Source organism: Hypomesus transpacificus, chromosome 4 (genome assembly GCF_021917145.1).
Source record: "Hypomesus transpacificus isolate Combined female chromosome 4, fHypTra1, whole genome shotgun sequence".
In the NCBI taxonomy this organism is placed as follows: Eukaryota; Metazoa; Chordata; class Actinopteri; order Osmeriformes; family Osmeridae; genus Hypomesus; species Hypomesus transpacificus.
This window is the reverse complement of record NC_061063.1, coordinates 3,664,756-3,692,743: the sequence shown is the minus strand read 5'-3', so window position 1 is coordinate 3,692,743 and position 27,988 is coordinate 3,664,756. Positions and strand designations below refer to the sequence as shown.

General features: G+C 42.9%; 1 protein-coding gene across 1 annotated transcript in view; it reads right to left on the bottom strand.

Moving 5' to 3' along the window:
- The window catches only part of khdrbs3 (KH domain containing, RNA binding, signal transduction associated 3), a 48,401-nt gene that overhangs the window by 15,213 nt on the left and 5,200 nt on the right, over window positions 1-27,988 (bottom strand). The window contains exons 2-5 of the mRNA XM_047019538.1: window positions 8,617-8,735; window positions 4,374-4,490; window positions 1,169-1,315; window positions 213-352 (exon numbers count right to left, since the gene is read on the bottom strand). Of these exons, the coding sequence (XP_046875494.1) occupies window positions 213-352; window positions 1,169-1,315; window positions 4,374-4,490; window positions 8,617-8,735 (523 nt within the window). The remainder of the gene's footprint in view (window positions 1-212; window positions 353-1,168; window positions 1,316-4,373; window positions 4,491-8,616; window positions 8,736-27,988) is intronic.

Sequence of the window (27,988 nt, the reverse complement as noted above, 5' to 3'; positions counted from 1 at the left end):
CAAAGTAAAATCATTTCAATGTCAATCCAAATGGCAGATAGTAAACACATTCTCCTCTTGGGAGAAGCCCATCCCACCAACCACAAGCATATCTGCAAACACCAACATGCACACAAACACAAACGTAAACACAGACACCATCGTTGAAGGTTGAAGGCACACACACAGACACAGACACAGACACACGCACACGCTCCTTGGCAGCAGGATACCTAAGGGGGCCAGGAGCAGGTGTCCCTCGTCCGCGGGCGACTGGCTTGCCCCTCACTGCTGGCACCTTGGCATCCTCTGAGCCGCCATTCAGGTACGTGAGCTCCTGCAACTGGGCCTGTCTTATCTCATCATTGTAATCCTGCAGACAGAGGCAACACGGAAACACACACACAACACCCACCACACAGACACGCACGCACGCACAGAATGTGCCCACACAGACACAGAAACACACACCCCTTCAATTACACCGTATTAAATTATGTCCTTTATCTCCAGGGTTATAGCCCCGGGAATATCTAATTAATGTACTTTACAGTACTGCCGTGACCGCCGCTCCCGAGGCAGCAAAACATTTCAGATCCCCCAGTGATAAATCCAGAGACCCCATTTGGCTTTATCATTGCAAACAGTTGTTTTCACTGCTGAATGAAACAAGCAATTAATATGGAAATAAGTCTTTAATCATAATACGATTGAGATGATTGTCATGTGTCTCATCTGCATCAATACCTATATTTGTGAAGGGAATTACAGGAATAATTAATGATGGGAAATAAATCATCATGGCTGAGAGCCATGGGCTGGATCATACATAATAGATGGGCTAAGAGTAAATAAACTCCCTGTTTGGGTGTCCCAGAGAGAGTTGTCTCATGCGGAATGATGTCTGCCCGTGTCACTCGTCAGTTGAACCCGAGACTCACAGGTAGACCCAGTGAATCAAACAACCCCCACAGTCTCCCGCGTGGTCTACTAAGTGTCTGCAGCAGAGGCGCTCAGACGGTCTCGTCTTGAGGCCGTGGTGCTATTTCTGCACACAATGTTCTTCTTGAGTACACGGAGGCTGTGCCGCGAATGCCTTGATTGAAATCAGCGAGCAGGCGAACCTTGTGTTATGAAAAAGAGAGGAGCAGGATTTGATGGGAAACTGTGAAGAGAAGGAGGAATGTACCGGTATGAGGAACTTCTTGATCTCTTCTAGAGCGTGACCCATCCTGGCGTAGGCCTCTGCCGGAGGCGCAAACACCTCGATGAGGACGTGGAGGTCTTCGTTCAGGTGATGATATTTGGCCTCTCCACTCTTCCGTAGCTCTTCCTCCTATTGGTGCAGCACAAAAGGTGTTTGCAGGTCAGATTTGCCCTTGTGGAGAGTGGGTGTGGGGGTCAAGTATAAAGCAACAAACTCTGCTTTGTCAAAAAGCCTGGCTGAGTCACGATGCCAGAGAGAAGTTGGCTGTTTTCAACTTGACAAATCAACCAATTGGTTTGCGACTTGAGAATGGAAAGATCTCTGTTATTTGAACGCTATCCGGAGAACACAAGAATAGATTTGCTTATGCTTAAGTTGCTTCATTTCCATGAACAAATGACGCCTCCAGCCCCAATCAGTCAGCGCTTAGTTGCTAGTGTGTTTGTGCTGATGTCAGACCCAACCAATCAATCACTTGGGTCTTCCCGCAGCTGTCTTTATTATAAATGTACCGATGGAACCAGCTGAGAACAACACATGGCTGTAAGAGAGCCCTTATGTGCTTGAGCTGTGGGTCACTTCATAGTTCATCCTCAGTGGACATGAAGTCAGAAGCTCCAGAAAGACAACCATTGAGGAGATTGTGTGGAAGCAATGTTTGATCCATAATAATACTCATTTAGCCTAAAGTCTCAAACATGGATTAAGGGATAACATTCATTCGTTACAGCACTTAAATATATTACTGTATGGTTGCTTACATTTAATGGGGGTTTATGATCCGTGTCATACCATAGAAAATGGTAGTTCTGAAATTATTAAACCCATAACCAGGCCAGTATATATACATCATAGATGTGTTGAAAGTGGACAGGCTAGACTCTGTATCCACTACCTCGGCCCAAGCAATAACAGCAGGTTCAACATCCCAGTTTGCTGGCGGATTCGCTACATATCACTTCCTTTCTCCAGCACCACGCGAGGCAATGTCTCTGATGTCACGTAATTATAAATAACCTTCTTTTAAGAGTGCCCGTGGTATGTTAATGATATGGTAATTTCCCCCATAAATCTGAGTTTTACGAGAGGAGGGCTCCTTTGTGTATGCTGTAGCACCACATTGACAGAACTGCTGCCATCGGGAGGTGTGTGTATGTTTGTGTGTGTGTGTGTGTGTGTGTGTGTGTGTGTGTGTGTGTGCGTGTGTGTGTGAGTGTGTGTGTGTGCGTGTGTGTGTATGTGCGTGTGTGTGTGTGTGTGTGCGTGTGTGTGTGTGCAAGTGTGTGTGCGTGTGTGTGTGTGCGTGTGTGTGTGTGCAAGTGTGTGTGCGTGTGTGTGTGTGCGTGTGTGTGTGTGTGTGCGTGTGTGTGTGTGTGCGTGTGCATGCGTGTGTGTGTGCGTGTGCGTGTATTACACTGATCTGCACTCATAGCCCCTTTCACAGCACTGATAAGAGGCATCAGCGCCAACCAGTCATCCTACAGGGGCTAAGCAGCCCATGGCAGCAGATTAACAGCTGTCTGTTCCTTTTATCTATTGGCAGAATCTTGGTTTATATTTCTCCCCGCAAATCTCTTTATCAAGCAGCACTGAGCCCTGGACACTGAGAGGCACAACAAAAATATTGGACAAAGAGCTCCACAGGAGCTTGATAAATAGAAATCATGTTTAGCTCCAAGCATTGAAAAATATGCAAAGACTAATAGTTGTTGCAGCTGGCATCTTGTTATCACAGATGCAGAATAACAGAATAGCCACAGTACTCATTGAATAATAGAATGAGGAAGGGTAAGCAGTTATGATGAGTCATGGAAAAAAAGGAAAGGCCATTTGAATCTAAACATGAATCCACTAGGCTTTGTTTCCACGAGAGCGACCCTGAAACCAAACTCATGTTATGCTTGGTTTAACATCGCCGCCAGCTAGGCAGTACAGGAAATATAACCACAATCAATTACCGAATACAGGTTAATTTATGCTCATTATCTCAAAATCATACAATTCATACAAAATAAAAACAAATGTTACCATTTATATCTGACAGCTCGGTTGTTTAAATCACTCTAATTAACCAAGTAGCCAAAATAATTGACAAAGTACAAGTTCATAAGAGTGAAACTTCTAAAGATAATAATTAATTAGGTAATTATGGTATAAAGTCCAGGAACAAAAACTCTGACAGCTTCTGAAAAGCAGGGGGTCATCCCCTCATCCACAGAAAAGAGCGGGACAGACTCAGTTCACAGTGGCGTTCCTCAAAACAATCTACACAAGACAAAAACCCCAAAGCGACAAACCTTCAAGAAAGTCTGAGGGCTTCATACAATGTATCCTCTTAGCCATTAGAAGATTTCTCATGAAGATAAAAACCCTGCTTGATCTACACACATATTTCACCAGACAGTCATCCTCCCTGAGTGGTTGCTCATGCTCTGCATGGTCTCAACAGTGTCTGCTGCACACCGTCAGCCCATCTGAACACACTCAGACACTCTTGCGGGGATTCACATCACCCAGGTTTTAGTGCACCCAAGTGTCTTTCCTGAGTCTGGGTGGTTGAACCATGCATATCATCATGATTCTGCTCATTTTAAAGGCCCCCTCCAGGCACAAAGAAACCTTTTTTCTCTCTTAACATGCAAGCGAAAACCTGTCATTCTTACAGTCACACAGCTACGTGACTTATGCGTGGTATTTCTAGCACTGGAAAACACAGTGGGTTTCGAGGAATACGGGGACAATTTTTACTTTCACCCTAAATGTATTCAAGAGTGGAAAAGAGAGGAAATTCAAACGAATCGCTGATCGGGGAGTCATTTAGCAAGACTCTCAGTCTCACTGAGAGTTCAATCAACGCGCCTCCAGTGACTGTTGACATGAGAGGCTGCTTAGGTCAGCACATGTTCTGAGACACGTTCTCTCACATTGGTGTCCAAGAGAAATCAGCCATCGCAGGCTATTGATCACAGCGATCAAAAGCGATAGAGCAAAATCATTGATGCCCGAAATCACCTATTACAATCAGACAAGCAGTATCTGCAACACATCTTGGCTTGTTGATATGTTATTGATACCTTTCCACAGAAAGCATCTGATTGAATTGGCTTCGATAACAATGATGATGGACGACGGCAGAAGGAGAAGCCTAAAGACTTAAAAAGGCAAAGGAAGGGATGACAAAATGTACCTTTTCTTTGTCTCTCATGGATCCTTTTCCAAGAATTGACATCTTTGTCAGAGTGTCCTCCTGTAGTCTTTTTAACGAGTTCCCACGTGGCCCCAGTAGTTTGCCGACAAAGTTGAACTAGAAAAGAGAACAAACATGTTGCCATGAGGATCTGTGGGTTTGTAATAAAAGGAGACATTGCGTGTGCCAGATGAGTTTGGCATAAACTGTATTTCTAATTCAAGCTTACAGAGAGTGAAGACAATTATTTCAACAAACTGTTTAACTTTTTCTTACATTTTCGTAGTACAAGTTTACCATAAATTGACTTTAGTATCTCAGCCGCACCTTTGGTTTTTCACAACTTCTTATACAGCCACTGTTATCTTTTCGGAAATTGCACACAACTTTATTACACAGCCAAATCATTTAAAACACATAAATGTTACACACAAAATCGTATTATTACCACAATTTGGTAACTTTTCTAACACCATTCCTATTTCTACAGTATGTGACCACTTTATCAATGTGTTTTGCGATTTGTGAGAGGCAGCGAGAGAGAGAGAGAGAGAGAGAGAGAGAGAGAGAGAGAGAGAGAGAGAGACAGACAGACAAAGAGAGAGAGAGACAGAGAGAGAGAGAGACAGAGAGAGAGAGAGAGAGAGAGAGAGAGAGAGAGAGAGAGAGAGAGAGAGAGAGAGAGAGAGAGAGAGGGAGGGGAAAGAGAGGAAAGAGAGTGAAAGACAGAGACAGAGAAACAGGAGAAAGGCTGCTCTCTCCTGTTCATGGTCACTATCCCTTTAACGGTGAGTTATACAGCTGTCTCCCACAGCTCTCTGGGTCATTAATTAGCAGAGAGGAAAGAGAAAAAAAAGACATTTTTGTTCTACACCTCACCTATGTCTCCTGCCTTTTGTTCCCTCACCGAGAGCTTATTAGTAGGCTCCTGCCAGCTTCTGTACAAGGGATCATGGTGCCAGGTTTAAGAGTGATTCACTCACATGCATTGGTCAGTCAACTAAGTTCATTTGCTATTTGTTCTATTTCCATATACAGGCTTTAAGATACTTATCCAGGTACTTAACTGTTGGATTGAAAACTAAAATTGGAAGTAAAACATAAATTGTGGTATAAAGGCCAATTTAAGCAGTTGTATTCTTGTCTAACCAAGCATAATTTGCCCACTATCCTGTTCCTTGACCACCATCCTGTTCCAAAAGATGTGTCTTTATATTTGATATACTGTAGAATAGAGATAATTCCCCATACCGCTCCATCATTCTCTATTTCTTCTTCATCATTGTGTCGACATTATGTTGGCTGCACTAAAGGGGCAAAGTTCCTCCAGCACTTATAATGAACAAGGGGAATTGTCTAGCAATGCCAAACAGTATTTAGCAAGGAATATATTGGAATATTGTATCTTTTGAAACAAAACAAAGCAGTTGTCATTTAATCAATTCCAACCCACCTGTGGTACACTTACCCTAGCATAAACCTGGCATTGGTGATTTCAGAAGTGGGCCAGATATACATCTGTGACAAATTATGAAAGCTTATCCCTCGGTATTTTGATGCAGTATTTTAAAGGCTTTTTTATTTACAGAAAGATTACTCTTATTTGCTTCAGAGATTACCAGTTTAATGGCTCTAAGTGCCGATGATCTTTATCTGGATGTTAAACATAGACGAATCCTAATGCGGGGTTTAAAAACGTAACCAACCGCACAGCAAAGCACAAATGTTGTATGAAAGTATAAAAAGTTCCTTGCATAAAACATATAGAAGTGCTTTGATTACAAACAAATGTATTGAACGCGGACAGCACCAGGATCTTTCAAAAATATAAGATAATAATATCCTCTGTCTCCAATATACATCCAGAAGTATAGTGACTGTTTACCAAACTTGCTGCTTTTGGGATTCATGCTACACCTTCTTTAGATGAATTGTTAATGATAATGCTAGTCCATGCTAGACCAAAATCAAATGTCTCTCTCCCCCTCCATGTGGGTTGCTGGTAGCTTCAGTTACAGCCCTCGTTCACAGCCACAGCGGAGGGACTCTGGATGATAGTAGTCCTAGCAACATGTACAGCTAAAACCACAGCATTTTCATCCACAAATCTATTTGTCAGTTGAGGAGAAGAGTGATAGGGGTTTGGGGATGATTAAAAAGTCAGGCGACACAAGGAGGAAAAGGATCTATGATTAATCACACTTAACCGAGGGGGGTGGGGGCGCACATCTAACATCTTTTCATCATTTCCTGAATGTATTACAGTGAGCCTAGCAAGAGGTGCGTTCAGAGAAAACCAGCACGCAGCAATTCTGCTGAGGACAGCGGGACAGGGCCGACAGCAGAAGAATAAATCACCATCACAACCACTGGGAAAAGGACATAGTCTAAACCGAAACTCAACCGGTAGGGCTACTTATGCCTCCAAAGTGGCCTGTGGTGCTTTTCACACAAAGAGGCTTGTTGGAGAGCACACATATTGACATCAAAACGGATCACAACTGTAACACTGGGGAGGAAGCTGTATAACTTCCAATCTCTCATGCCAGTGAAGTCGCATTCTGGAATGGACAAAAGTCACACAATAATGACTTTCTGGCCATTATGTCAGAGACAAGGAAAACAATTACCAGCAGTTAATATGAAAATGTGACACCTCTAGCTTTTTTCTTTCTCCCACTTTCCATTTAAGAGGTATTTAGGTCTTCAGTCGAGAGAAATTATTTTTATCCTAAAAAATAGACAGGTTAGAAAACTAACTGTGTCCTTGTCTGTTCACAATGATACAACACAAAGCTTTTCGAATGGACACAATGAACGTGACCTCCTCTCAACATAAGCCTATGTGGCCATTTGGAAAATGGCTGTGCCACTCGAACACGGAAAGCCAAAAGGTGATGTTTGTGGTTCAGAGGAAAAACCATTCAAGTTACACCGATCACTCTCACCATTGCTACCTGTCAGATTGAACAAATTGAATTTGTCTTCCTTCGGTGGCTTGTTGGAGCCCTAAACATCGTATTAGTGGCTCCACTTATCAAACCTGTCAAAGCAAATCTGTTTAGCTGCTACCCTATGAGACACACACAGGTCTCCCGATGTCATTACGTAAGTTCCTGACCAAAAAATAAAAGTAATTGTTTGACAACAAACTGTTTAAATAAGCTCTCACAAATACAGTTTAGAGTTTAGCAGTATCCCACGATGAAGCCCTGAAGGATGAACATGAATAATACCAAGACATCGTGGAAACCACCCAAACAGCAGCACCGGATGTCCTCAGATGAGAATCCAAACCCATAACAGCAAATCTTCTTTTCGTGAGAAGGCAGGGGGCTGCGCATGGACTCTTCAGCTGCCTGTCCTGATTAGCCAGGTCACCCATAGACAGATAGACAGACCTTTCCCGAGGACATAGACGAAAGCGTTAGTGACGGTGCCATCTGAGAGGAAGCCCTCTCTCTTTTACACTAGCCCACTCGCCATGCTCCCTGTGGGACAGCTCTGTGATGCAGGCCGCACAAGTTGCCACGTCTTGGTAGTCACCACTTCAGCGGTCTCAATAGCTCCCTTCACGAGGCAAAAACATTATCACTCAAACAGCATGTGGCTTTTCATCCTCGCATCCAGGTCAGGGTGAACCTACATGTTCCATTTGATTTTTCGAGGGTCTTGTGTATGGTGGGGGTGAGCCTTTTGCCTCGCCCTGCAGGGGTTTACCTGCTGCCTTCATCTGACCCATTCCTACTGCCATTCCATTTGTTACTATTGTGCTCGTTCCCTTTATTCAACATCTAGTGCACCACGTTTTGCATTCAAAAAACTTAAAAATATATATTTTTTAAAGGAAATGAAACCAAAGAAATGACAAAAGCAAGCGAGACCCAATTTCAAAAATAACCATCTTTGCACAAAATATGATCATATTAACAGATGCAAGCGACCACTGTGAAGTCAGTGTGGGGGGAGAGGAAAGGTTTTGTACATTTCTGTTCTGACTATCCCAGTTCTGTCAATTCTTTTTTATGTGGCTTAGCAGGTTTTTATTTTCTTGCAATCACGCTTTTTATTACAAAAGAACAAACACAAAATCACATTTTGCATTCAGAAACTCTAAACACACGCAAACACACACACACACATAGACAAACACACAAGCATACCTACACACATCACAAAATACAGTAACTGAGTATCTGCATGCAAATAGGATCTGTGAAGCCTTCATATTTCCAGTACTTACTTTGGGAAATTGTTTGACGGGTATTAACACTTTCTGCCCCAGTTTCATGTTCTTGTTGATGACGACGTCAATGAACTTCTCATCCTCCTTTTCTTCATCTTTCTGAATTTTTTCGATTTCTATACAGGGAAATAAAAAAAGAGAAACCATCAATAACTAGCTGTTAACCAGCATCTTACAATCAGAGGAACTCTCCAAAAGTGTTCAAAGATCGTTTGTTCCCCCTAATGAACTGAGACAATGGCATTGGAGTTTGCTTGGTTGCCACTCATGCTCACACCTTTTTTTTCTGTCTGCTCAGTCGACCGTGAAATAGCCTCTTTTGGCTATGCTGTAATTAATTGGATGTGGTTATATTCATATCAGGGCCATTCATCGTACCCATTGGACGATTCTCTCCAGTGGTGATACTTTGCAGTCTGAGAGAAGATTTCGATTTTTGCCAACACTTGAATAGCTTTCATGTGCTATGGAGAAAGGAAAAAAAAAAACGATAATGAGGACACTCGCGTGTTCAGAACTGTACACCTTGAGGGCAGTGAAAATATTGGCCGTCATGGTTCCTTTCATTTAAAAGGTGCTCTTTGATGTATTTGGAGATGTCACCTTGAAGGTTCAATGAGATGTAGAACATCTGTGTTTCAGTGCCCCTAGAATGGTAATGCAGAAGGGCCAGGTGAGGAGAGAAGAAGGCCAACGCCCAAGCCTTCGGGCTCCAAAAGGTCAGTGGAAACTTTGCCGAAAGGTGAGCAGCCAAACTTCAGCCGACATGCACTAATTCTTTACATACACGTGCATGGAGCGTGTGCTGGTGTTTTTTTTTTTACAGTGGGTCACGATGACACACTGTAGTGTCTGGATTGCTTTTTTCAACGTGTCAACCCTATACGGACTCTTACAGGGCTGAGTGCCATTTCCTGAGGAAGTGAGGAAAGGCATGACAAAGTTTTACCAGTTCTCAATTATGTTGTGGGATTGTGGATGCAGATCCATTTGCTTCAACCACATACATCAGTCGTGATATGCCTGCAAGAGCCGGTTCCACATTATAAAAGAATGAGGGGAAATCGGGACAGCTTAAGACGTTTAGGAATGAGAAGTTTAAAATGCCTTCACATAAGATAAATACCAGCATCAGGAGAAGGCCTTGAGGCATCAATATCTAAAACATTTTTTGCAACATTCAAAGTAAGACATCAATCAAAATCACTATGAAAGTATGTATAGCGCTAGTTGCCCGATTCACATCAAGCAGCTTGCTTTTTGAATCATCTAATTGAAGAATCTCACTATCGCTGCATCTTGAATTCCTAGTTCTCAAATTACATGGGACACCAGTCGGAAAACTGTCCAGAAAATTAAAAGGTGGTTGTCTGGGCTCTATGGAGCAACGCAGCATTAGATTTCAGGAATGTAATGAAAAGCTTTGATATCGGTCTTAACGAGGATAACAGATGCATCAGTCTGCTGGGGAGGGCTTTAAGCTGCAACTCCTCCCAAGAGGGCAGAGCCTGGATCTCACATTCAGAGAGCAGCCCAGATTCATATTAATGCCTGGCCTAATAACAAGAAGGAGTATATTCCTCCCTACACTTTATGGTCATCCTCAAGGCAACATACAGCATTCAATGGTTCACTGGATTGGTGTTGGTACAACAATTCACGCCAATGAAAACACCCAGCTTCACTGACACGACGCCTACAGTACAGTACACACGCAGAACTTTCTGCTAAAGAGCAGACATTTCTTCCATCCAATTAACGTTCCTAGCGTTTGGCAAAAACATCCAAAGATGGCAGTGATCTCGGTCAGCCCTTGAGGCTCTTGAGGTGGAACGAGTTCTTGTTTGGGTCTGGAGGGTTTTCCGCGGCGAGCGGTATGTCTCTCCCACATGGCTGTCACACATTAAAATTGTATTTACAGCCTATAAGATGCATGGAGCTGAGTGACGACAACACTCTGCAGGGGGCCGCCCCAGCTGTCTGCTTTTCTATTAGAAATGGAATCACTTAAGACGGGCCTGAGATTTAGGCCTTCCCATTTAAAATTCATAAGCGGTTTGAGGATGCTTTTTGTGGGATTATACATGACTTGTCAGGCGAGAGTTGGAGTGTTGGGGAGGATGAGGCATTCAGGTCTGTAAGTTCTCCAATTTTATGTTGAGGATACTGACATACCAATTACAATTTTAATGTGTCCACATGGAGCATGTGTTTTGCAGGATGTGTGAGCAAGAGAATGTGGACTTCATAGGATGTCACCCAGCAAGGCAACATCACCATTTCTGAATGCACGGTTACAGCAGAACACATGATGTTTGGAACACGCAATAGTGATACAGTGATACATGTCGAGTGACTGAAGGTTCTCATGGAGAAACATTGGAAATGTTGTCATGGGGTAACGTCAGGAGCTTGTAAGGCACTGCCAAATCTACCAGGATTCAGATCAATAGCAGGGCTGTGCTGTCACTCCAATGTCACCAGCCCTAGTTTTGATTTAGACACCCTTTTCCCTCAAATTACCCCCTGCTTGGGTGTGACTTTAGATTTTCATGACAACTGACAGACACTGACCAAAGAAATGCTATGTGCTGCATTTCATTCGCTACCTTGAGGCGAAATTGTATGCCCAAGACCATTGCACATGCACACTGGGGGGTAAACCAGCCCTCTACCAGACAGACTGTAAGGGCAGGTGTACAAAACATCTGACATTTAATTTCTGTAGTGCCGTTCTGAAGAGAACTATTGGAGTTTGTTCTCCACTTTCCCAGACACTGTATACAATTTGTGTTCCTTTCATGCTGACCATGACTCATTACACAAACTGTAGAGAAGGTTTTCTGTGCAGTTATAGGTCTAATGAATGATGTAATACAAACAGGTAAATCGCAAATGTTTCCTGCTTTCCGAACAACAGGATAAACCTTCCAATTCCTTGGTCAGTACAACATTATATCAGCTCCAACCTCAATGCAGAGATTTCACTGTGAAGACAAATTTACATTTCAACCACCAGGTTGCTTGCTTCACCATCACCACAAACACAATTTATTTGTGATAGTGATGTGAGAATTCTTACACAGCCTTTAGACAAACAAAGGCTAGATGTCTTGTTCCATCTCGATTTAGCTCTGACACAGTAGGTGTCAGCCACAGTATGGCCCAGGCATGTTTCATGCGTGCTTCCAGTGTGACCGCACATTACGTGTGAATCATGGCTTCAGGCTGTGACCCTCGAAAGAGAAACACTGACGCTCAAAACTCTCGCCTCCATCCTGAAATCTCAATTTCACTCTGGCCCCTCCATTGCCTTGACAAGGTCAGGCTGGCGGCAGGAATTCGTCTCGCCCCCTAATCTGGAGATTACATTCTCCGTGGCCGAGTCCGGGCCCTCCCTCTCTCCCTCTCTCTCTCTCTCCTGCTCCTTCCCTCTCTCCCTCTCTCCTGCTCCTTCCCTCTCTCCCTCTCTCCCCCTTTCTCCCTCTCTCCTGCTCCTTCCCTCTCTCCCTCTCTGTCCAGGCAGCCCTGCCAGCCTGGCTCTCTCTACCGCGAGGTAACGAGCCAAGACCCGCTTACAGCGCGCAGATAATGTCCAGGATTAAGACTGAGAGCCCCTTGAGTAGGGCCTCTTCCATTTCAGCATCCGGCCCAGAAGCCTCGGATACATCCAGCCAGCGAGGGCGTCTCTTCTCTGCTTACCCCGGTGTTCTCTCACTCCTGACTGCCTATGTGTTTCCCAGATGGTGGGATGAATGGAGGTGGTGTTATCTTGGCTTTGCATGCCTGATGATAACTCTTTGTGGATTTGTTGGATTTGTATACTCATAATTATTTGTTTGTGATCACAAATCTGTTACAAATGAACGTTATTAGGTGTATTGTGCAGGCTTCCTATTGCAGAACAGCAATGTGTAAAGCTATGTCAATGATATTCCAACAATATATAATCTAGTTATTTTATGTCAAAGCAGTGAGAAGAAAATGAAGTTTGTGTGCTTATCCTATGGGAGTCTTTCTGCACACCATTTGCATATATCACATTCTCATACAACAGTCCAGAGAGACAGCTCTGCTGAGGTTCAGAGGAGAGTCAGAGACATGAAAGGATGTGCTTGAGCTTGTGTGGGCCATCATTTCACATTCCGCACCAAACTGAGGCTCGAGACTCTCCTCATTCTCTCCTTCTCTTCGGCTGGCACAGATGTCAGCTATTAATAAGACAGGACGGCTCTATACCTGACCTTTAGTTCATCAAGTCATGAACACTCATGAGATACTTGTTTTGTAACCATGTTCCAAAGTTTTGAATCCAAGGGAACTTTATAGTGTTCACATTTTTAACGTCACAAACGTGATCTTTTCTTCTTGCTTCTGCATTTGTATGCAGAAAACTTAATTTTTCAGTTTGGTTGCTTGGAAACCAAAAAAACCTTCCCCCTTAAGGCTTGCACAGTGTGCCGTGTTATTCCTCATATCTTAAAAATCTGATATTACTTTAACTGGTCTCCATTGAACTTTTTAAATATTTGACTTCTCTGACTGTTAGGCCAACATTGTTTCAGTTACCTTCTCCATGAGGGATTTCAAAGTTCACAGCAGGTAGCACAGGACCAGTTGTGACTGTCAACTATGATCACATGCAGATTCTTATTTTAATAATATAGTAGCTTCAACAGCAAGAAAGGAGAAGTGTATTTCAAGTAAGAGAGAAAAGATAAAATAACAAAGCAAAGCCAGAATAACAAAACAAAAGGAAATATAGTCAAACCAGGTCCCCTGTGAATCCGGCAAAAAAACACATTGGTTGCATATTCAAGAAACAACAATGCTATTTATTTTGTTTACAGGGAAGCCTGAAATGTAAGTTTGATATAATTACACAAGAGACTTTGAAACATTCTAATCTATGTATACTTCAAAAGGTAGCATTACCAGAGTTTATGTGCTGTTCTTATAGTATATGCCCAAACAGCAATACTGCAAAAAGATTTAAGACTGACTGAAAAGTTCTTCTGACACAGCAGTGAGACTCGTGCAATGTGTTATGTAGGTTAATAGTATTCTCTATGCATAATTCTGGAAAGAACCTCTTCATCACATATTCTGGTCTTCCATAAAAACAATGGATTACAAACAAGGAGACGGCTCACGCCAGTGAAATGAAGTGCCTCCTCATTTTCCTAGGATTTTTCACGAGTCTGACAATCAAGTGGGAATATTGCACACTTAAAGGTGCAATATAGACAATGTGGAGGACTGATCTCCCAAGAGCATGGAGTGCCTCTCCAGGTCTCTTGGACATGTTGGACCTCATCCCTCACCCCCCCTCAAACTTGGCCTGCCGTCCCGAATGTCTCTATCAGCCAACCACCCCTTGGCACATGACCACAGTACCTGCACTTTGAAGGTGTCTGATTAAAAATTCATTTTAAGAGATGCTGGAGTGGGGTGATGCAAGTGGACGTTTGCCATCCTGTGGAAGAGACCCTAACGCCTTTTTCTTGTCGGATTCCATCTAAGATGAATTGCTATCTTTGTGTGGCCAGCCTGAGCCAACCAAAACAAAGCCTGCAGTGTTTCCTTGAGCACACACTATGGACCTCACAAGACATTCTAGACAACAAACACAACCACGTATTAAGTATCTGATCCGGAATAAGGAAAACACTAAGGAAACAAATTAATGTGGATAACGTTCAGGAATGTGATCAATGAAAACATATCTTCCCAATTGTATCTTATTAACTATTATTCACAGGGTTTAACCAAACCACATCCTCCATGATAAGTCATGTATGTAGAAAAGGACCAAAGCAAAGACTACTTGAACCCTTGATATACGGTATAATTAACTTAAGCTGATGTTTATCGGTCCAACATCACTTTGCCTAATGAAGTTTCCCATAAAACTGTCATTAGGTTCTGAAAAGGAGGGGGGACTTGAAAATGAAAATGAGAACTGTGCAGCTTAATGTACATCATTATCTGGAACTCATCTCAGGTTGCGTTATCAAAATGCACTGAATCATCATAACTCATAATGGGCCGGGCGCTTTAATTTTTCATTTCAATTACTCATCCAAATGTCAATTAAAAGTGCAGACAATAGCCGGAGTGCATGTACGTAAGTGCTTTCAAAAAGGTAGTCGCGTGGTTCCTGGCATCCATACTGGCAGCCACTGCTTCAAACTGTTTCAAAGACGAAAACAAACATCGAAAATCCGTCATCTGAATGAGCTCTGATTTTTAACAAAGTTAGACATCTGAGCTCATGGATGTAAACATGCATTTCACTGCTACACTGAGAAGCTGCGAGCGAACAAGAACTTCTAAACTCACACCTTTGATCTCCACTCTCACTGTTTGAGAGCACTTTTTGGAATGAGAGCGAAACTGAACCAGGGGTTCAAATTACAGTGTGCAGCAACTTGAAGAGAAACGTTTCATACATTTGATGAAATATGCAATGTTGCTAATAGAAAAAGAATCGGTTCTATGCCTGTCCTCTGAAGGCCAGAGACTCCACTAGCCATACACAGGCCTGTGCTGCTGCACACCATCTATTTAATAACAGAGGTCATCGTCATGGCAGTAAGCATCAAACAACCCAAGAACAAAGAGAATCAATGCACTAATTGAAATTAACCACTTGATGTTCACCCGCAGTGATACATTAATTTATACATGGAGGTGTAGCAACTGCTCAGCATCAGGCGCAGAGCGGTTAGAGGCAGGAAGGGGGGAGAACGCTAGATCAGGTTTTCAAAAATATGGCCTGTGTTGTTTTATCTTCACCAAGCAGATTATCTGGCAGTCCTGTATTTTAAAAAAATCCCAGGGATCACAAGGACTTGATTGAAGTCGACAAAAAATTGACATGCATAGTGGATTATCCATTGGGGTTTCATGGAAAGCCGATGTCACCGCCAATATCCCTTCCCATGCCAAAGGTAAATAGAGACTTTCACTTAAACAACTGTCTCATAGGCTACCCCTAACATCCTAAAAAAAACACGGCAGATTACTGGATTATCAAAACTATTTTGTAAATCCCTATATCTCTGAATACTGATGTAAATATTGTGCATCCCTTACACATCTTTATTGTAACATATTCCCTAGTGTCTACAAACTTGTCATGTGAGTTTTAGTCATTGTACCAATAAATCACCCATAAAATGTTACAGGGTCATCCTTAAAATATTCATTAGAACGTGGAAATATCTCTAATAATCATCAACTAGTCATTTCCTTTTACTCATTATCTCTGTTCATTTAATTTGCTTAGCCATCATTAGAACACTTCATTGCATTCAAACCAATGTGCCATCCAAACTAAAATGTCTGTTGCATCAGGGTCGAGTTGTTACTACCTTCTGCAGCAGACACAATGCTCTTCTTAGCATTCCCTTTCTCTGCCTGACTATCTCTGCTCAAGCAGACCGACCAATCCTCAAGTGGGGCATTCTGAAGAAGGAACCATATCAGTCTGGAAGTAAAACAAGACATGAGAGCTTAAAGGAAGATGTTTTGATTACGTAAGTACAAGTCAGACGTGTGTCTCTGTCTCTCTCTCTCTCTCTCTCTCTCTCTCTCTGTCTGTCTCTCTCCCGTACTCTGCCTATCTTTTCCCCTATGACACAGTTACAGTACCCTGCCAAGAGCACCAAGACTAGATAGCAAATAGATCATTAATCTAGCTGTTGCATATGCATGTTGCTTTCAGCCTCTCTCTTTTATATTGATGCATATGAGTAATAATTCATTGACGTGCACTTTGCTCTTTAAATATAAGTCTTCTCTGCAGCAGTAGGGATCATGTAGTTTAAGGTATATAGAATTAGCACTCAATAATAAATAGATTTTTGGTAGAAAAAAGTACCATGTGATCCTTATATTTTCAAATAGTGATAATTTATAAAGTAATGTATATGCAAAAGCTCTTTAATTACTCTATGGAACTAATTAAAGAGTCATGAAATTTTACACATTCATTTTGCAGATTCACCATTAACGGAGTGTCAGAATTTAAATTTAAAAAAAGATTTAAATGATTTCATGATGATTAAATATTAATATTACACACGGAGTGTGATCATTTTTCTTGGCCCTCATATTTCTACTTACAAGGGCCAAGCGTAAGTTCAGATGTCAGATCTATAGTGTCCTCTGTGAAGGAGAAACTTGACTTCATGTAAAAAAACATCTTATCTACAGCTATGACAAATCTTTCAGAAGGCCATTACTGTAACTAACAGAGCCAACGGAATAACACAAGTAAATTAATTTGATAGCAGAACACCAGACATGTTACTTCTCTATTAACACCTCATTTTCTTCGCTTCCACAGTGTGGTTCCTTTTTTATGGATGTCACTGAACTCTGCCATACAGAGCATTCCATTACAAACATGGCCTCTGAATATCCATGCATCAGACATGTTCAGTAGTATTTGATCACATTTGATCACATGCGTTCAATCTGCTAACAGATTTGGATATGATTTGAGCCATATCGCAAAAGCCCTTCAACATGCCACGCAGTGTCCCATGACAACCTATCGAGTTACAGTAAGTGATATCCCTTAACCGACAAGAAATGGATACTGTCCCGCTCTCGTTTCCAGCTTGAGCGCAATGAGAGCCACCACTCACTTTTACTTTTCTCTACACCTCCCACACCGACGTGAGGAGAAGAGGGACTGGAGATGGGACAGGGGAGCTAAATTTAGCACGGTTAGCATGGGGGTGTCACAGGGACAGGAAACCAAAGCGATTGCATCAATGTTCAGGAAACAGGCTTTGTTACATTAAGAAAGATAAACTTTATGGATCGGTTTTTATCAATCTGGTGCTCGTGTTGTGTCAACTTTTCTGATTTTGTACAATGCAGAAGAATATTTTGTATTGTGTAAAATAAGGTGAAATAAAAATGTATACATGAATAGAAAAATCATTTTAGAACCAAACATTTTGAAAACAAGTGGGTGTGGATTGCACCAGTTTACTGTTTAAAAGAACCTTGACCATCCTTGACCATCACACAAATGTGTATGTTTAATGAGTGAATAGTGTTCTAGTGAGTGTATAGTATATTCATATTCACATCCATGTTTGGATATAGTACCACGTGTTCTGAAAAGATAGGTGATACAAAGACATAACGGGGGGGGGGGGGGGTTGGAAGTGGGGGGAGGGATGTGTGGAGGAAGAATGGTCGTACAGCGAAGGCCTGAGTGTGTGGAACGGCCAGCCAGGCTGATGAATTACACGGCCTCTCTCCTGGGTAAACGGACACCGCAACCCCTCCCCTTTTAACAATGTCTCTGACTGTATCGTCATTGAAACGTATTGCAGCTGAGCCGCTTAATCTGAGAGGCTCCGGTTCTACCACAGCCAGTCAAATGTAGGGACCCTAAAAGATCTTTTCTAATCAAATATGATATCATTTTTCGCAAAGATGACCTGTCTACCAATACCAATCTAGTCTCAAGCCAAGAGCGATGCACAGAAACAGACAATCCCGCTGGCCATTGATTCAGTCAACACTAATTGCCGGGAAGAAGCCCCATATTGTTTTCATACATATTTCCTCTCTCATTGTCATCTGCAGTCAGTTGACCAGGGCAGTGCCCTCTTTGTCAAGGTTTACAATGTGGTTTTACAGGTTATGACATTGCAGACCTTCCCGCCACAGCTATTGAAACATGGAAGACTGTGGTGCTCACATCACTGTGGAACTACTTTACCTCTCATGAATGGAGTATTTGAGGTTGTGGTGAGGACAGCACAAGCTGTTTGTGCCTGCTTTTGTGCTCAAATATCACACTTCTTTGGAGCTTACGAGCAGTAAATAAGTCCTGGGAAATGGCAACTTGTAAGAGTCAAGCCTTACAAATGTAAACTTCTCACTCTCTCACATTCTCTGTCATCGCTCTTATTTTAGGCAGAGTGAATCTCTCTTTTGTCTCACCAGTGAAATCTTCGTCACTATTCAACCACATTAGCGAGCCTAGAGCCTTGTGTAGCTGAGGTGCTCCCAGGGAGGGAGCTGAACTCTCCACAGGGTGATCATGTCTGATCAGGCTCTGGGCGGTCACGGAGGGCTTTTAAAGGCAGGGGAGAACATGAACAGAGCCTTCCTGTATTCAACCTACCATCCAGAGTGATTAAATCAATTGTGAGCGCTTAGATTTGCTTCAAGCTCCTTGCTGCAGGAGCGATAGTGTCAGTCTGCTGATTTTGTGCTCGCTGAGTCACCCGTTGTGCACTGCCAAGCACTTACTGGATCCCCGGAAAGCACATCAAACCTGGGATTTTATGAAAGAGGATCCAGGGGAGGGCCACGGCAGGGCACTGGGCCGGCGACAAGATCAACGAGAGAAAATGAGAAAAAGCGACAAAAAGAATCTGCCATTGTGAGCCTTATTGTGCAGGGCTGAAGCCAGAGGCAGAAGGCGCCTTGTCCAGAGGCCTCTTATCCTTCCCCAGTCTCATACCTCAAGGTCAACAGTCAGACCAGCTTGGAGGTGAAGGCCAGTTTGCAATTAATCATTTTAAACAAGGCTTGACAAGGAGTTTTGTTCTCCATTTTTATTGAAGATCTTGCATTACAGAGGAGGGTATTTCATTTGCAGCCTTGATCTCTTTTCCTGTTATCCATTCCACCCCAAAGAAGGTGATGTGATCATGTGGTGAAAAAACAGGTGGAAAATAATGACTTTGTGTAACTGGACCGGACCATGAGTACAGATTAAGAAAATGAAAGGGAGTTCATGGAGTTGGTCTGGTGCTCTACCAATCTCATTATTGACCACAAACTCATACTGGACTCACGGCACCTGGGCCCCAGTGACCATAGACACACTACCCTTGCTGTTCCCTCAAACAATTCCATGGAGGACCAAATTGAAACAGTAACTGAATCAGACAAATGAATGGGGTCAAGTGGCAGTCAGAGTAACCTCCAGACAGTGCGGTATGATAAACGTTTTACTTTAGAAATTTTTACTTTTCTGGGGGGGGGGGGGGGGGGCGGGGGGGCGGGGGGGTATATATTGGAAAATTCAGCAACTACAACTGAAAGAATTACACTAGGCTGTTTTAAGCAATAACCAAGCAGGAAAAATACAGACAAAATTAAAAAACATAAAAAGGCATTCACCAAAAGATTCTCCCTCTGCCAGACTGGGTATATGGCTTGCCGCTTTGCTGTGATATTTAACATCCCTCCCTAATACTTTGTAAAAGACTGAGCACAAGTACCTTCAGCTGATGACTCATTTTGTGTGCGCCACTTAGCTTCCAGGCTACATACAATATAGGCTACTACAGGTTTTGTGTTCAATACTGTACATGTCATCTTGATCTTCTGGCTCTGATCACAGAGCACCACGAAGCATGTGGCTTCCCCAGGAAAAAAAGGTCTTCAAAGGGACACTTTGTCCTTACTCCAGTGCTGTAGCATAATTATATTATTGTGAGAGAATATTGTATTATAATAAGCAAATTCACACCACTGTATGTAATTGTTCTGCATCTTGTGACCCAAGCCTATAACCTAGCGCTAAAAGTCCTGAATAAATTGTATGGTGATTTGTGTGTAGGCATCTGAGCCATCCTCCTCTCTTTTCTTCCCCTTTACAATTTTTTTCCTTCCCTTCCCTTATCCTCTTCTTTTCTCTCCTCCTCTTCTCTCCTCTCCCCTCAGCCTCCTGGCCCTGTGTACCAGATGAACAGGCCTAGTGCAGCCCTCCATTTCCCATGGTTATGGGCTCAGCCAGGCTGTCAGGAAGATGAAAATATGCCTGGCTTCATTTAGTGCTGTGGGGATCCTGGGGAGAAAAGGAGCAGGTAGAGCTAATGGACTACTCCAGGACACAGCAGGCTGTCGACTCAGCAACGCCGCCGGCTATCTCCTCAGGACGCGCCATTTTTCTGACAATATCTCTGAGGGCAAAGTGTACAGACTGGGGCGCAGCAACCGCCCCTTCCTGACTGGATTGGGCAGGAATTAAAGTAGGGTGTGTTATGTTCATAAACAAACAAGCGAAAAAGAAATGAAAATCTGATTGTCTTCCTCAAGTTCCGTTGTTGATGCATGTTTGTGTGTGTGTGATTGTGTGTGATTGCGTGTGTACATGTGTACATGTGCATGTTTTGGGTGTGAGTGTGCATCCCGTTTATGTGACTTGACAAGAATCTGATCAGTCTCTAACAGAAAAGTACACTACCTGAAAGAGAGACAATTGAAGTGTCACATTGGAACATGCAAACCGTATTTTGCTGTGTTGACATCCGTTGCATATGTTACTTTAGTCAAGCAACAAGACAGCAGAGGAAATGTGAACAGGAAACATAAGAGAGAGGAAGAGATGTCAACAGACTGGGAAACACACAACAAAGTCTGGCTTTACATAAGTTATAGTCTCTCGAAGCTACCATGTCTATTTAGCGCTGGGTGAGACCATTCCCCTTCCATTCTCTCTACTCCTCCATATTTGCACTCATCGGACGATGTGAATTGACTCTGGGATCAGAGTCAGAATCTTGGCATGGACCTTAGGAGGGTGCGAGACAGAGACAGAGACAGAGGTTGGGTTCTCTGCGCACTCACTCTTCAGTCATGCTCAAACATAGTACAGCGTAAGGAAGACGTGGCCTTAGCTGGAAGGGAGACAAGACCATCAGGCCATTGTGGAGACATCTACAACGACTCAGCACATCTTTTTGCGCTGCACATCGTTAGCATGGCAGCTCCTGCGACAAGATATCACACTCTCCACTGGTCTTCCGACGGGTGTGCAGAGTAAAAATGACGCATTGGTACCTTGGGAACGGCGAAATTCTGTTTAAAATAATATCTTTTCTTGCTTGTTCTTATCTAAGGGTGGTATGATCCCCGGGGTGGTGGGTTAGGGTTTAGAACACATGGGATAATAGGACAGAGCATATTGTATGTATCGCACCCTATAATGATGCAGTCTTAAATGTGGTCAATGCTCCCAATGTCTTTAACTAAATGGCTTCATTCGATTTAAAAGGTGAAGTCATACCCACATCAAACCACAATACCATGGAACAAGATAAATTATTTACATATTTTCCTGGACTGGTAATCTTTTTAGAAAAGTCCCTCCATTGATTACTGTCTCTTTCATTTGGTGTGATAACATGCATTGATTCAAATGGTTAATGCAGGCTGGCAGCACATATTACACACACAGTGGTTTGCAGTTACTGGTTTGTAAGTAGAAACACAGCTGTATTCCTCCATCTTGACACCCACTCTGTGGCTGAGAATATCCATCCCTCCTCCTCTTTCTCTTGGCCTTAGCTCCTATATCAAGTCCCCACAGACAGTCCTCTCTGCCTGCTCGGAGAGAAAAACAGGCAAGCAGATCTCATTAATAATGGCTCTGTTGAAACATCAGTCCACAAGTTCCTGCTATTTGGCTAAGCCCAAAAAAGCCTTTTAAAAGATGTTGGTTGGGACGATAGGGTTGGGAATACTGGGGCTGTAGGACTGGGGCTGGGACTGTAGGGCTAGGACTGGGGCTGGGACTGTAGGGCTAGGACTGGGGCTGGGACTGTAGGGCTAGGACTGGGGCTGGGACTGTAGGGCTAGGACTGGGGCTGGGACTGTAGGGCTAGGACTGGGGCTGGGACTGTAGGGCTAGGACTGGGGCTGGGACTGTAGGGATGGGGCTTGGGGAAAATCTAATAATTTATCTGACTAAAATAAATGCCTCTAAGAATATCCAGTGGCCAATGATTCATGAATTAAATGCATTGAAAAGGTCACAGTCAATTGAACAAATGACTCAAAAGAGAATATGCTCTGACTTATACAAAAGCAGAGAACCCAGACCCACAGGAGGCCAGGATAGTGGATAGAGCCCCAGCAGCTAGCGAGACTGCAGGAGGTCAATGACCGATGGGAGAAGACACAACAATGTTTTTGCCTTTGTGCAAATTGACGAAACATAACCATAAATTTGCAAGCAGCTAATCAATACCCCAGACATGGCCAAGCTCTGAATAGGTATCCAAGGGAACCCATTCAATAATTCCGATCAAAGATGGACTGGCTGGCCGTTATTAATCCTCCATTAAGCGCCATGGGGCAGAGGCCGTTTAAAGGAGGAGTTTGAGAGGTTAGTCACAGATCTAACCATGAAAGGTTACTCTGGTGTGCAGAACTGACCATTAGAGAGACTTCTCCCTGTATTATTGGCAAAGTCATCAGTCAGACGTGCACCATCGCATTGGTCGGATTTCACAAAGGGCACACTATGACCCTTCCCTTCGACTACCATGGCTTCATAAACTCTATCACTTTTCCAGAGGCCATTTTTTGGCCTATTGTATTTCACAGTGTTATGAAAGATCTTCTGTCCTAAGTGAAAACATCCCTTCAAGAACACAGCTTTGTCCAGGACGTCCATTGCCATTGACAACTCTAGTTAATCCTACATGGTAAAGTCAACCATTATGCAGTAAAAAAGGGAAAATGTATATACAGAACAATCTGTACCGGTGACTAATGATGATGATAGTCAAGTAACTGTGGCAAACAATTAGTCCTTCTATTAAAGATTGCTGTGTTTAATGCCCACTGTCTCCTGGGACTACCCTTAAACATGGGCCCACTCAATCATGACGAGAAGGCCGATTTTGGAACGAAATGGGTCATATGATACTTTAAATAAATATGATAATTAGGCAGACACTACCAATCGCCAGGGGGGTTATTTGTGTTGTGTAAAGGGAACAGAGCCGAGGCGTCTCTGAAGACAGGATTTAAATAATGCTTTGGTGGAAGTGATGCTGATTTATGTTCCACAAAAGTTCAAGCTCAAAGTGCTGCAGCCTGTGCATGTGTAAATGAGTCGGGAGAGTGTTTGTTTGTCTCAGTGTTCAAGTGCAAGAGAGAGAGTGTGTGTGTGTGTGTGTGTGTGTGTGTGTGTGTGTGTGTGTGTGTGTGTGTGTGTGTGTGTGTGTGTGTGTGTGTGTGTGTGTGTGTGTGTGTGTGTGTGTGTGTGTGTGTGTGTGTGTGTGTGTGTATTTCTAACTAGAAAATCATTTTTTGGTAAATGAAATATCTTCAGAAACATCAACGTTTCAGACATCCCAGGTGTTCTCTTTGCTCATCTCTCAAACACTCGCAGCTTTGAAGGCCGCTCCTGCTTCACCATCATGTTTCGACAGCTCTTCCGTGACAAACGGAAGACAGCTCCCTCACGGTGGGCTCTTCCCTCTCAGCAGGTGTCGCAATTATCTCTCACTGGGCAACCTCAGTGGCACGGCGGGGGTAGTGTACTCCTGAAAATGAGCCCAGAGATACAAACAATCCTTCCAACTGAAGGTGTCTCTTGTCCCAGCGCAAATTGTCACCTACAGAGAGAAAACACTGACAGTAATCTACAGCAGCTATAGGCCAACAGGAAAGACTCAATAATGGGGTCCAGGTGATTGGTGGATTCAAAGGGAAATATTTGGACCCTATGGCCCTGTTTGAAAAGCAACATTAAAAACATGAGAAGGAAGTAAACCATGACTGAACGACATAAAAAAAAAAAAAACTAACAATTTGGAATGTTTTGCTTACACGAGTCACTGACCAGTAAATCAATGTATTTTGGCTCATTGGTTTTCAATAATGAGAAAGCGCATGCAATGATGCTTTCGCATATATCCAACTTCCGTTTCTTTTGTGTTGGTTGTAGCCTGAGGTCCTTGCTCATGTTAACCATCTGCCGTTGTTCTTTCTTCCCCAACTGCGGTATTTGAGTGGTGCTACATGGCTCTGTCAGATTTCAGCCAGACATTACTCTGTTTCTCCTCTGGAGCTGGAAACGGCCGCCTGACAGGCCCTCTTTGGCCCACAAGCCCCAGAAACGGCTCAGATTCCTGGATCTGAAATGTGACCCACTCCTCTGTGTGTCTCCCTGGCTCCTGCGTTCTTATCAGCTCCTCCAGGACAAGAAGGAGTTGTCAATACACACACCACTGAGGAAGCAAACCTCAGCCCCCTCCCCCACCGACCCTGCCTGTCTTCACCAGCCACACCACGGTCCAACAGCAATTAAAACCCTGGCCTCAACTCCAGACGTGTGAACACATCTGAACCACCGATCTATAAGCTTGATTTCTATTCTTCCACCCTCACAGCTTCTCAGTGACACATCCTCACAGGAGATCCTGCTTGTGTGGACTGCATGCTGGGTTTCATTATCGTCATCTTCTTCAAGGAGACATTATGTGTGACATGTACGTGCTTAGAGCCGGGATATGATATGACTCTGCCTCTTCCTAATAATAACCTCACATTCTCACCGTCCATTATACAGAGCTGCTCTCTGGGCATGGATCATCCCAGGCTGCTGTCAGAGGCAGCTGCATGGGGCTCTGTTAAGAAATGTTGATGGTCAAAACAACAGCTTCTTATGACTCTCCACAAAGTCAAAACATTGCTTGTAATGGTGTTCTCCATGTGTGGAGATGTCCAAGACAGAAAGAGAGTGGGCGTATGTGTTGTGCATTGTCAGCCCTAACAAGCATCCAGATCCAGTCCCAGGTCAGTCTCTAACAACCCCTTTGGTCCAATCCCAGGTCAAACTGTAACAAGCAGCCCAGCCCAACAGCAGGGTCAAAGCACAAATAGGAGCTATCAGTTTCTGTTGCAAACAAACACAGCCAGCAGCAATGGAAAGGAGGTTTCATTACCGAGGAGAAAAATGGCTAAGTGTCCTCGTTATAGGAAAAATAATCCATACTTGACCCAGGGTTTATGTGTCTACAAGAATAAATTAGCATTTAACCAGTAATGACAACAATAAACAGCTTCAAATGTCATGCATGTTGTATTAAACAGATTTACCTTTAACCTCAATGTTGGTGACAAGGAGAAATGTCATGTAATTAAGTAATCCCTCTGAAAAGTCTGTAAAGCTGGAAACGTTTGTTCAATGTCTGAGATTCTTATTGCAAGCTATTATCATACCCTGTTGACAGGTGCAGTACTTTACCAGAATAATTCAAATGCACACCATTAAATTTGGCTTAAACTCACCAGCAGCTCTTTACCTAGCAGAGAATAGTGGGGGGAAAAGGCCTCCAAAATGTGAACACAATTAGGCTTAACATCAGCCCCTTAAAATAGAGACGGGAGACAAAGTGAAGCAAGCAGCACAGCAGGACACTGAGAGGAGGTCCCTTGGCACCAGGAGTAAGTGAGCATCCATCTCTCTCTCTAGTACATTACAGGATAAGTTCTCCTGCTCTAAAAACCTAGAAAATGCACTTAACTTTAATTTACTGATATCCTTGCCGCTGTCATTCGTCATTAAAGATGCATGCCCACCACCCCTAAAGACGGGTATGAGAAGGGTATGAGTTTATTTTTCTTTCTCTTTCACTAGTGAGCCAAGCACTTTGAGGAAGAAGGGTACGAGTGTAACTTATTGATACAGCTTCTAAATATGTTTATCCGAGAGCAAGGCTTTTTCCAGTTACTTTTCGATCTGGGGTTTATAGCAGCAGTGATTACTAAGAACTTTAAAGACATGAAACATGAAACATTATGCCACTGTTTGTTTTTGCTACATTACTTAGGGAGCACATCTGGTATTGAGCACACATGCATAGTGGAGCTATGTGTGAAACGGTAGAGGCGCTTCTTGCTCCTACAGAGAGATCTGGTTGCAGTAGCCAAAGGCTCTAAACACATCTAATCGCATTAATACTTTTCGCGCTATTTGCTGCAAAAGTGCTATGCAAAGTTCTATCCTAAACCCGATCAGACTTAAGTTTTTTTTTTCTACAATGGAGCTTTGAATTGTGTCTCCCAGTTGCAGAGTTTGTCATTGGCATGCTTACATAGTTATTTTTAGGTTTATATTTGTGAGCCTTTGATATTGCATGTTGGGGGATTAGACCCACCAAAGTAATAAATAAGATTGTATACTGGTTGTGTACAGTTCCAAACAAGCTCTCTGACCCTTGCAGTACACTAGAGGTGACACAAGCTGAGGACTCATCCCACGAACATATTGAGAGGTTTATACATTCAACATTGGATTTCCATATCGCTGTGACCAACATGATACAGTATCAGAAGGGAAGGCATGCTCAAAGGCAATTCATAGTTCAAAGCACTCTTTTGCATTATCCAAGCATTATTTGAGGGAGTGTTTACCCAGCGTCTAGGTGACTTATACCATCTGTTTATAGAGCAACAGGCAGAGTTGAATCGTCTGCTTACAACGAGGCACAAGGCCCCAGCGCTTATCTGTAAAGGTGTGCCGCCGGTCTGCGCTCCAGCGAGGTGGAACGATAAACATAATTAAATTGAGTTGGATTACACAAAATGGATCGGATCAGTTGGGAAGGCGGAGAAGCTAATCCAGCACAATCCCCTCAATAGAGGTGCCAACCACACAAAACAACATAAATAAGAAGATGGCAAGGTGAGACTGAGACTGTCAGTGGAAGATGAGGGTAAGGGCAGTGAAAATGTCCCTTCAAACAAGTGCTCTGAGCCAAGGTTCTCCAAAGTCAAGCACACTACAGTATGTAAAAAACCTCCACTCATTGAAAATTGATTACTATGCAGTAATTAGCCTACTTGAAGAAAACTGAGAAGCGATGAAGAACACTTTGAAATGGTGTGCAGAGCCAAAATTCATAATATGAAAGAAAACAGCTCATTGGGAGGTTTTAGAGTGGAATACCAAATATATTACGTAGATGAACACTCTTGAACTTCTTGACATTTGGATTGAATCTCAAGCCAGCAACAAATATAAAAAGAAAATCAATGTGAAAAGGCTGTTATCTGCCTTTTCATTTGAAGGACTAGGTCAGTGACAAATTCAATAAACACACTGCCTTTTTGTAACACAAGTGAAAAATATTACTTCTTCCCCTCTACGCCCTGTAGAGATACTCCATATGTCCTTTCAGATATTCAGCTTAAACTAAACTCAGTTTTGAAAATGTGATTCACAGAAATGCAGAGGCCCTAGTATTAAATCAACGGCGCACTGTCCCCCAACCTGTGTTTCTCTATCATATTTCCTTGAAAAACATCCTGACTTTTTTTTTATTTGTAGGTATCATATTCACCAAGCTACTTTCCCAATAAATCGTTCTCTTTTTTTCTTTTTCAATTCCAATTTCTCTCCACCGCTCCTATTTTTTCTCAGATTGCATTTTTCTTTTTTTAACTGACTTTGGCACAATCCTTCACAGAAACCCATCCCAGGGGATGTGAGCCCTTACTTAGTCCGTCTTTCCCTCTCCACCCTCAAGTACAGTAAACAGAAACACACAGAGTGGGGCTTTCTCATGCTTTCATACTAATC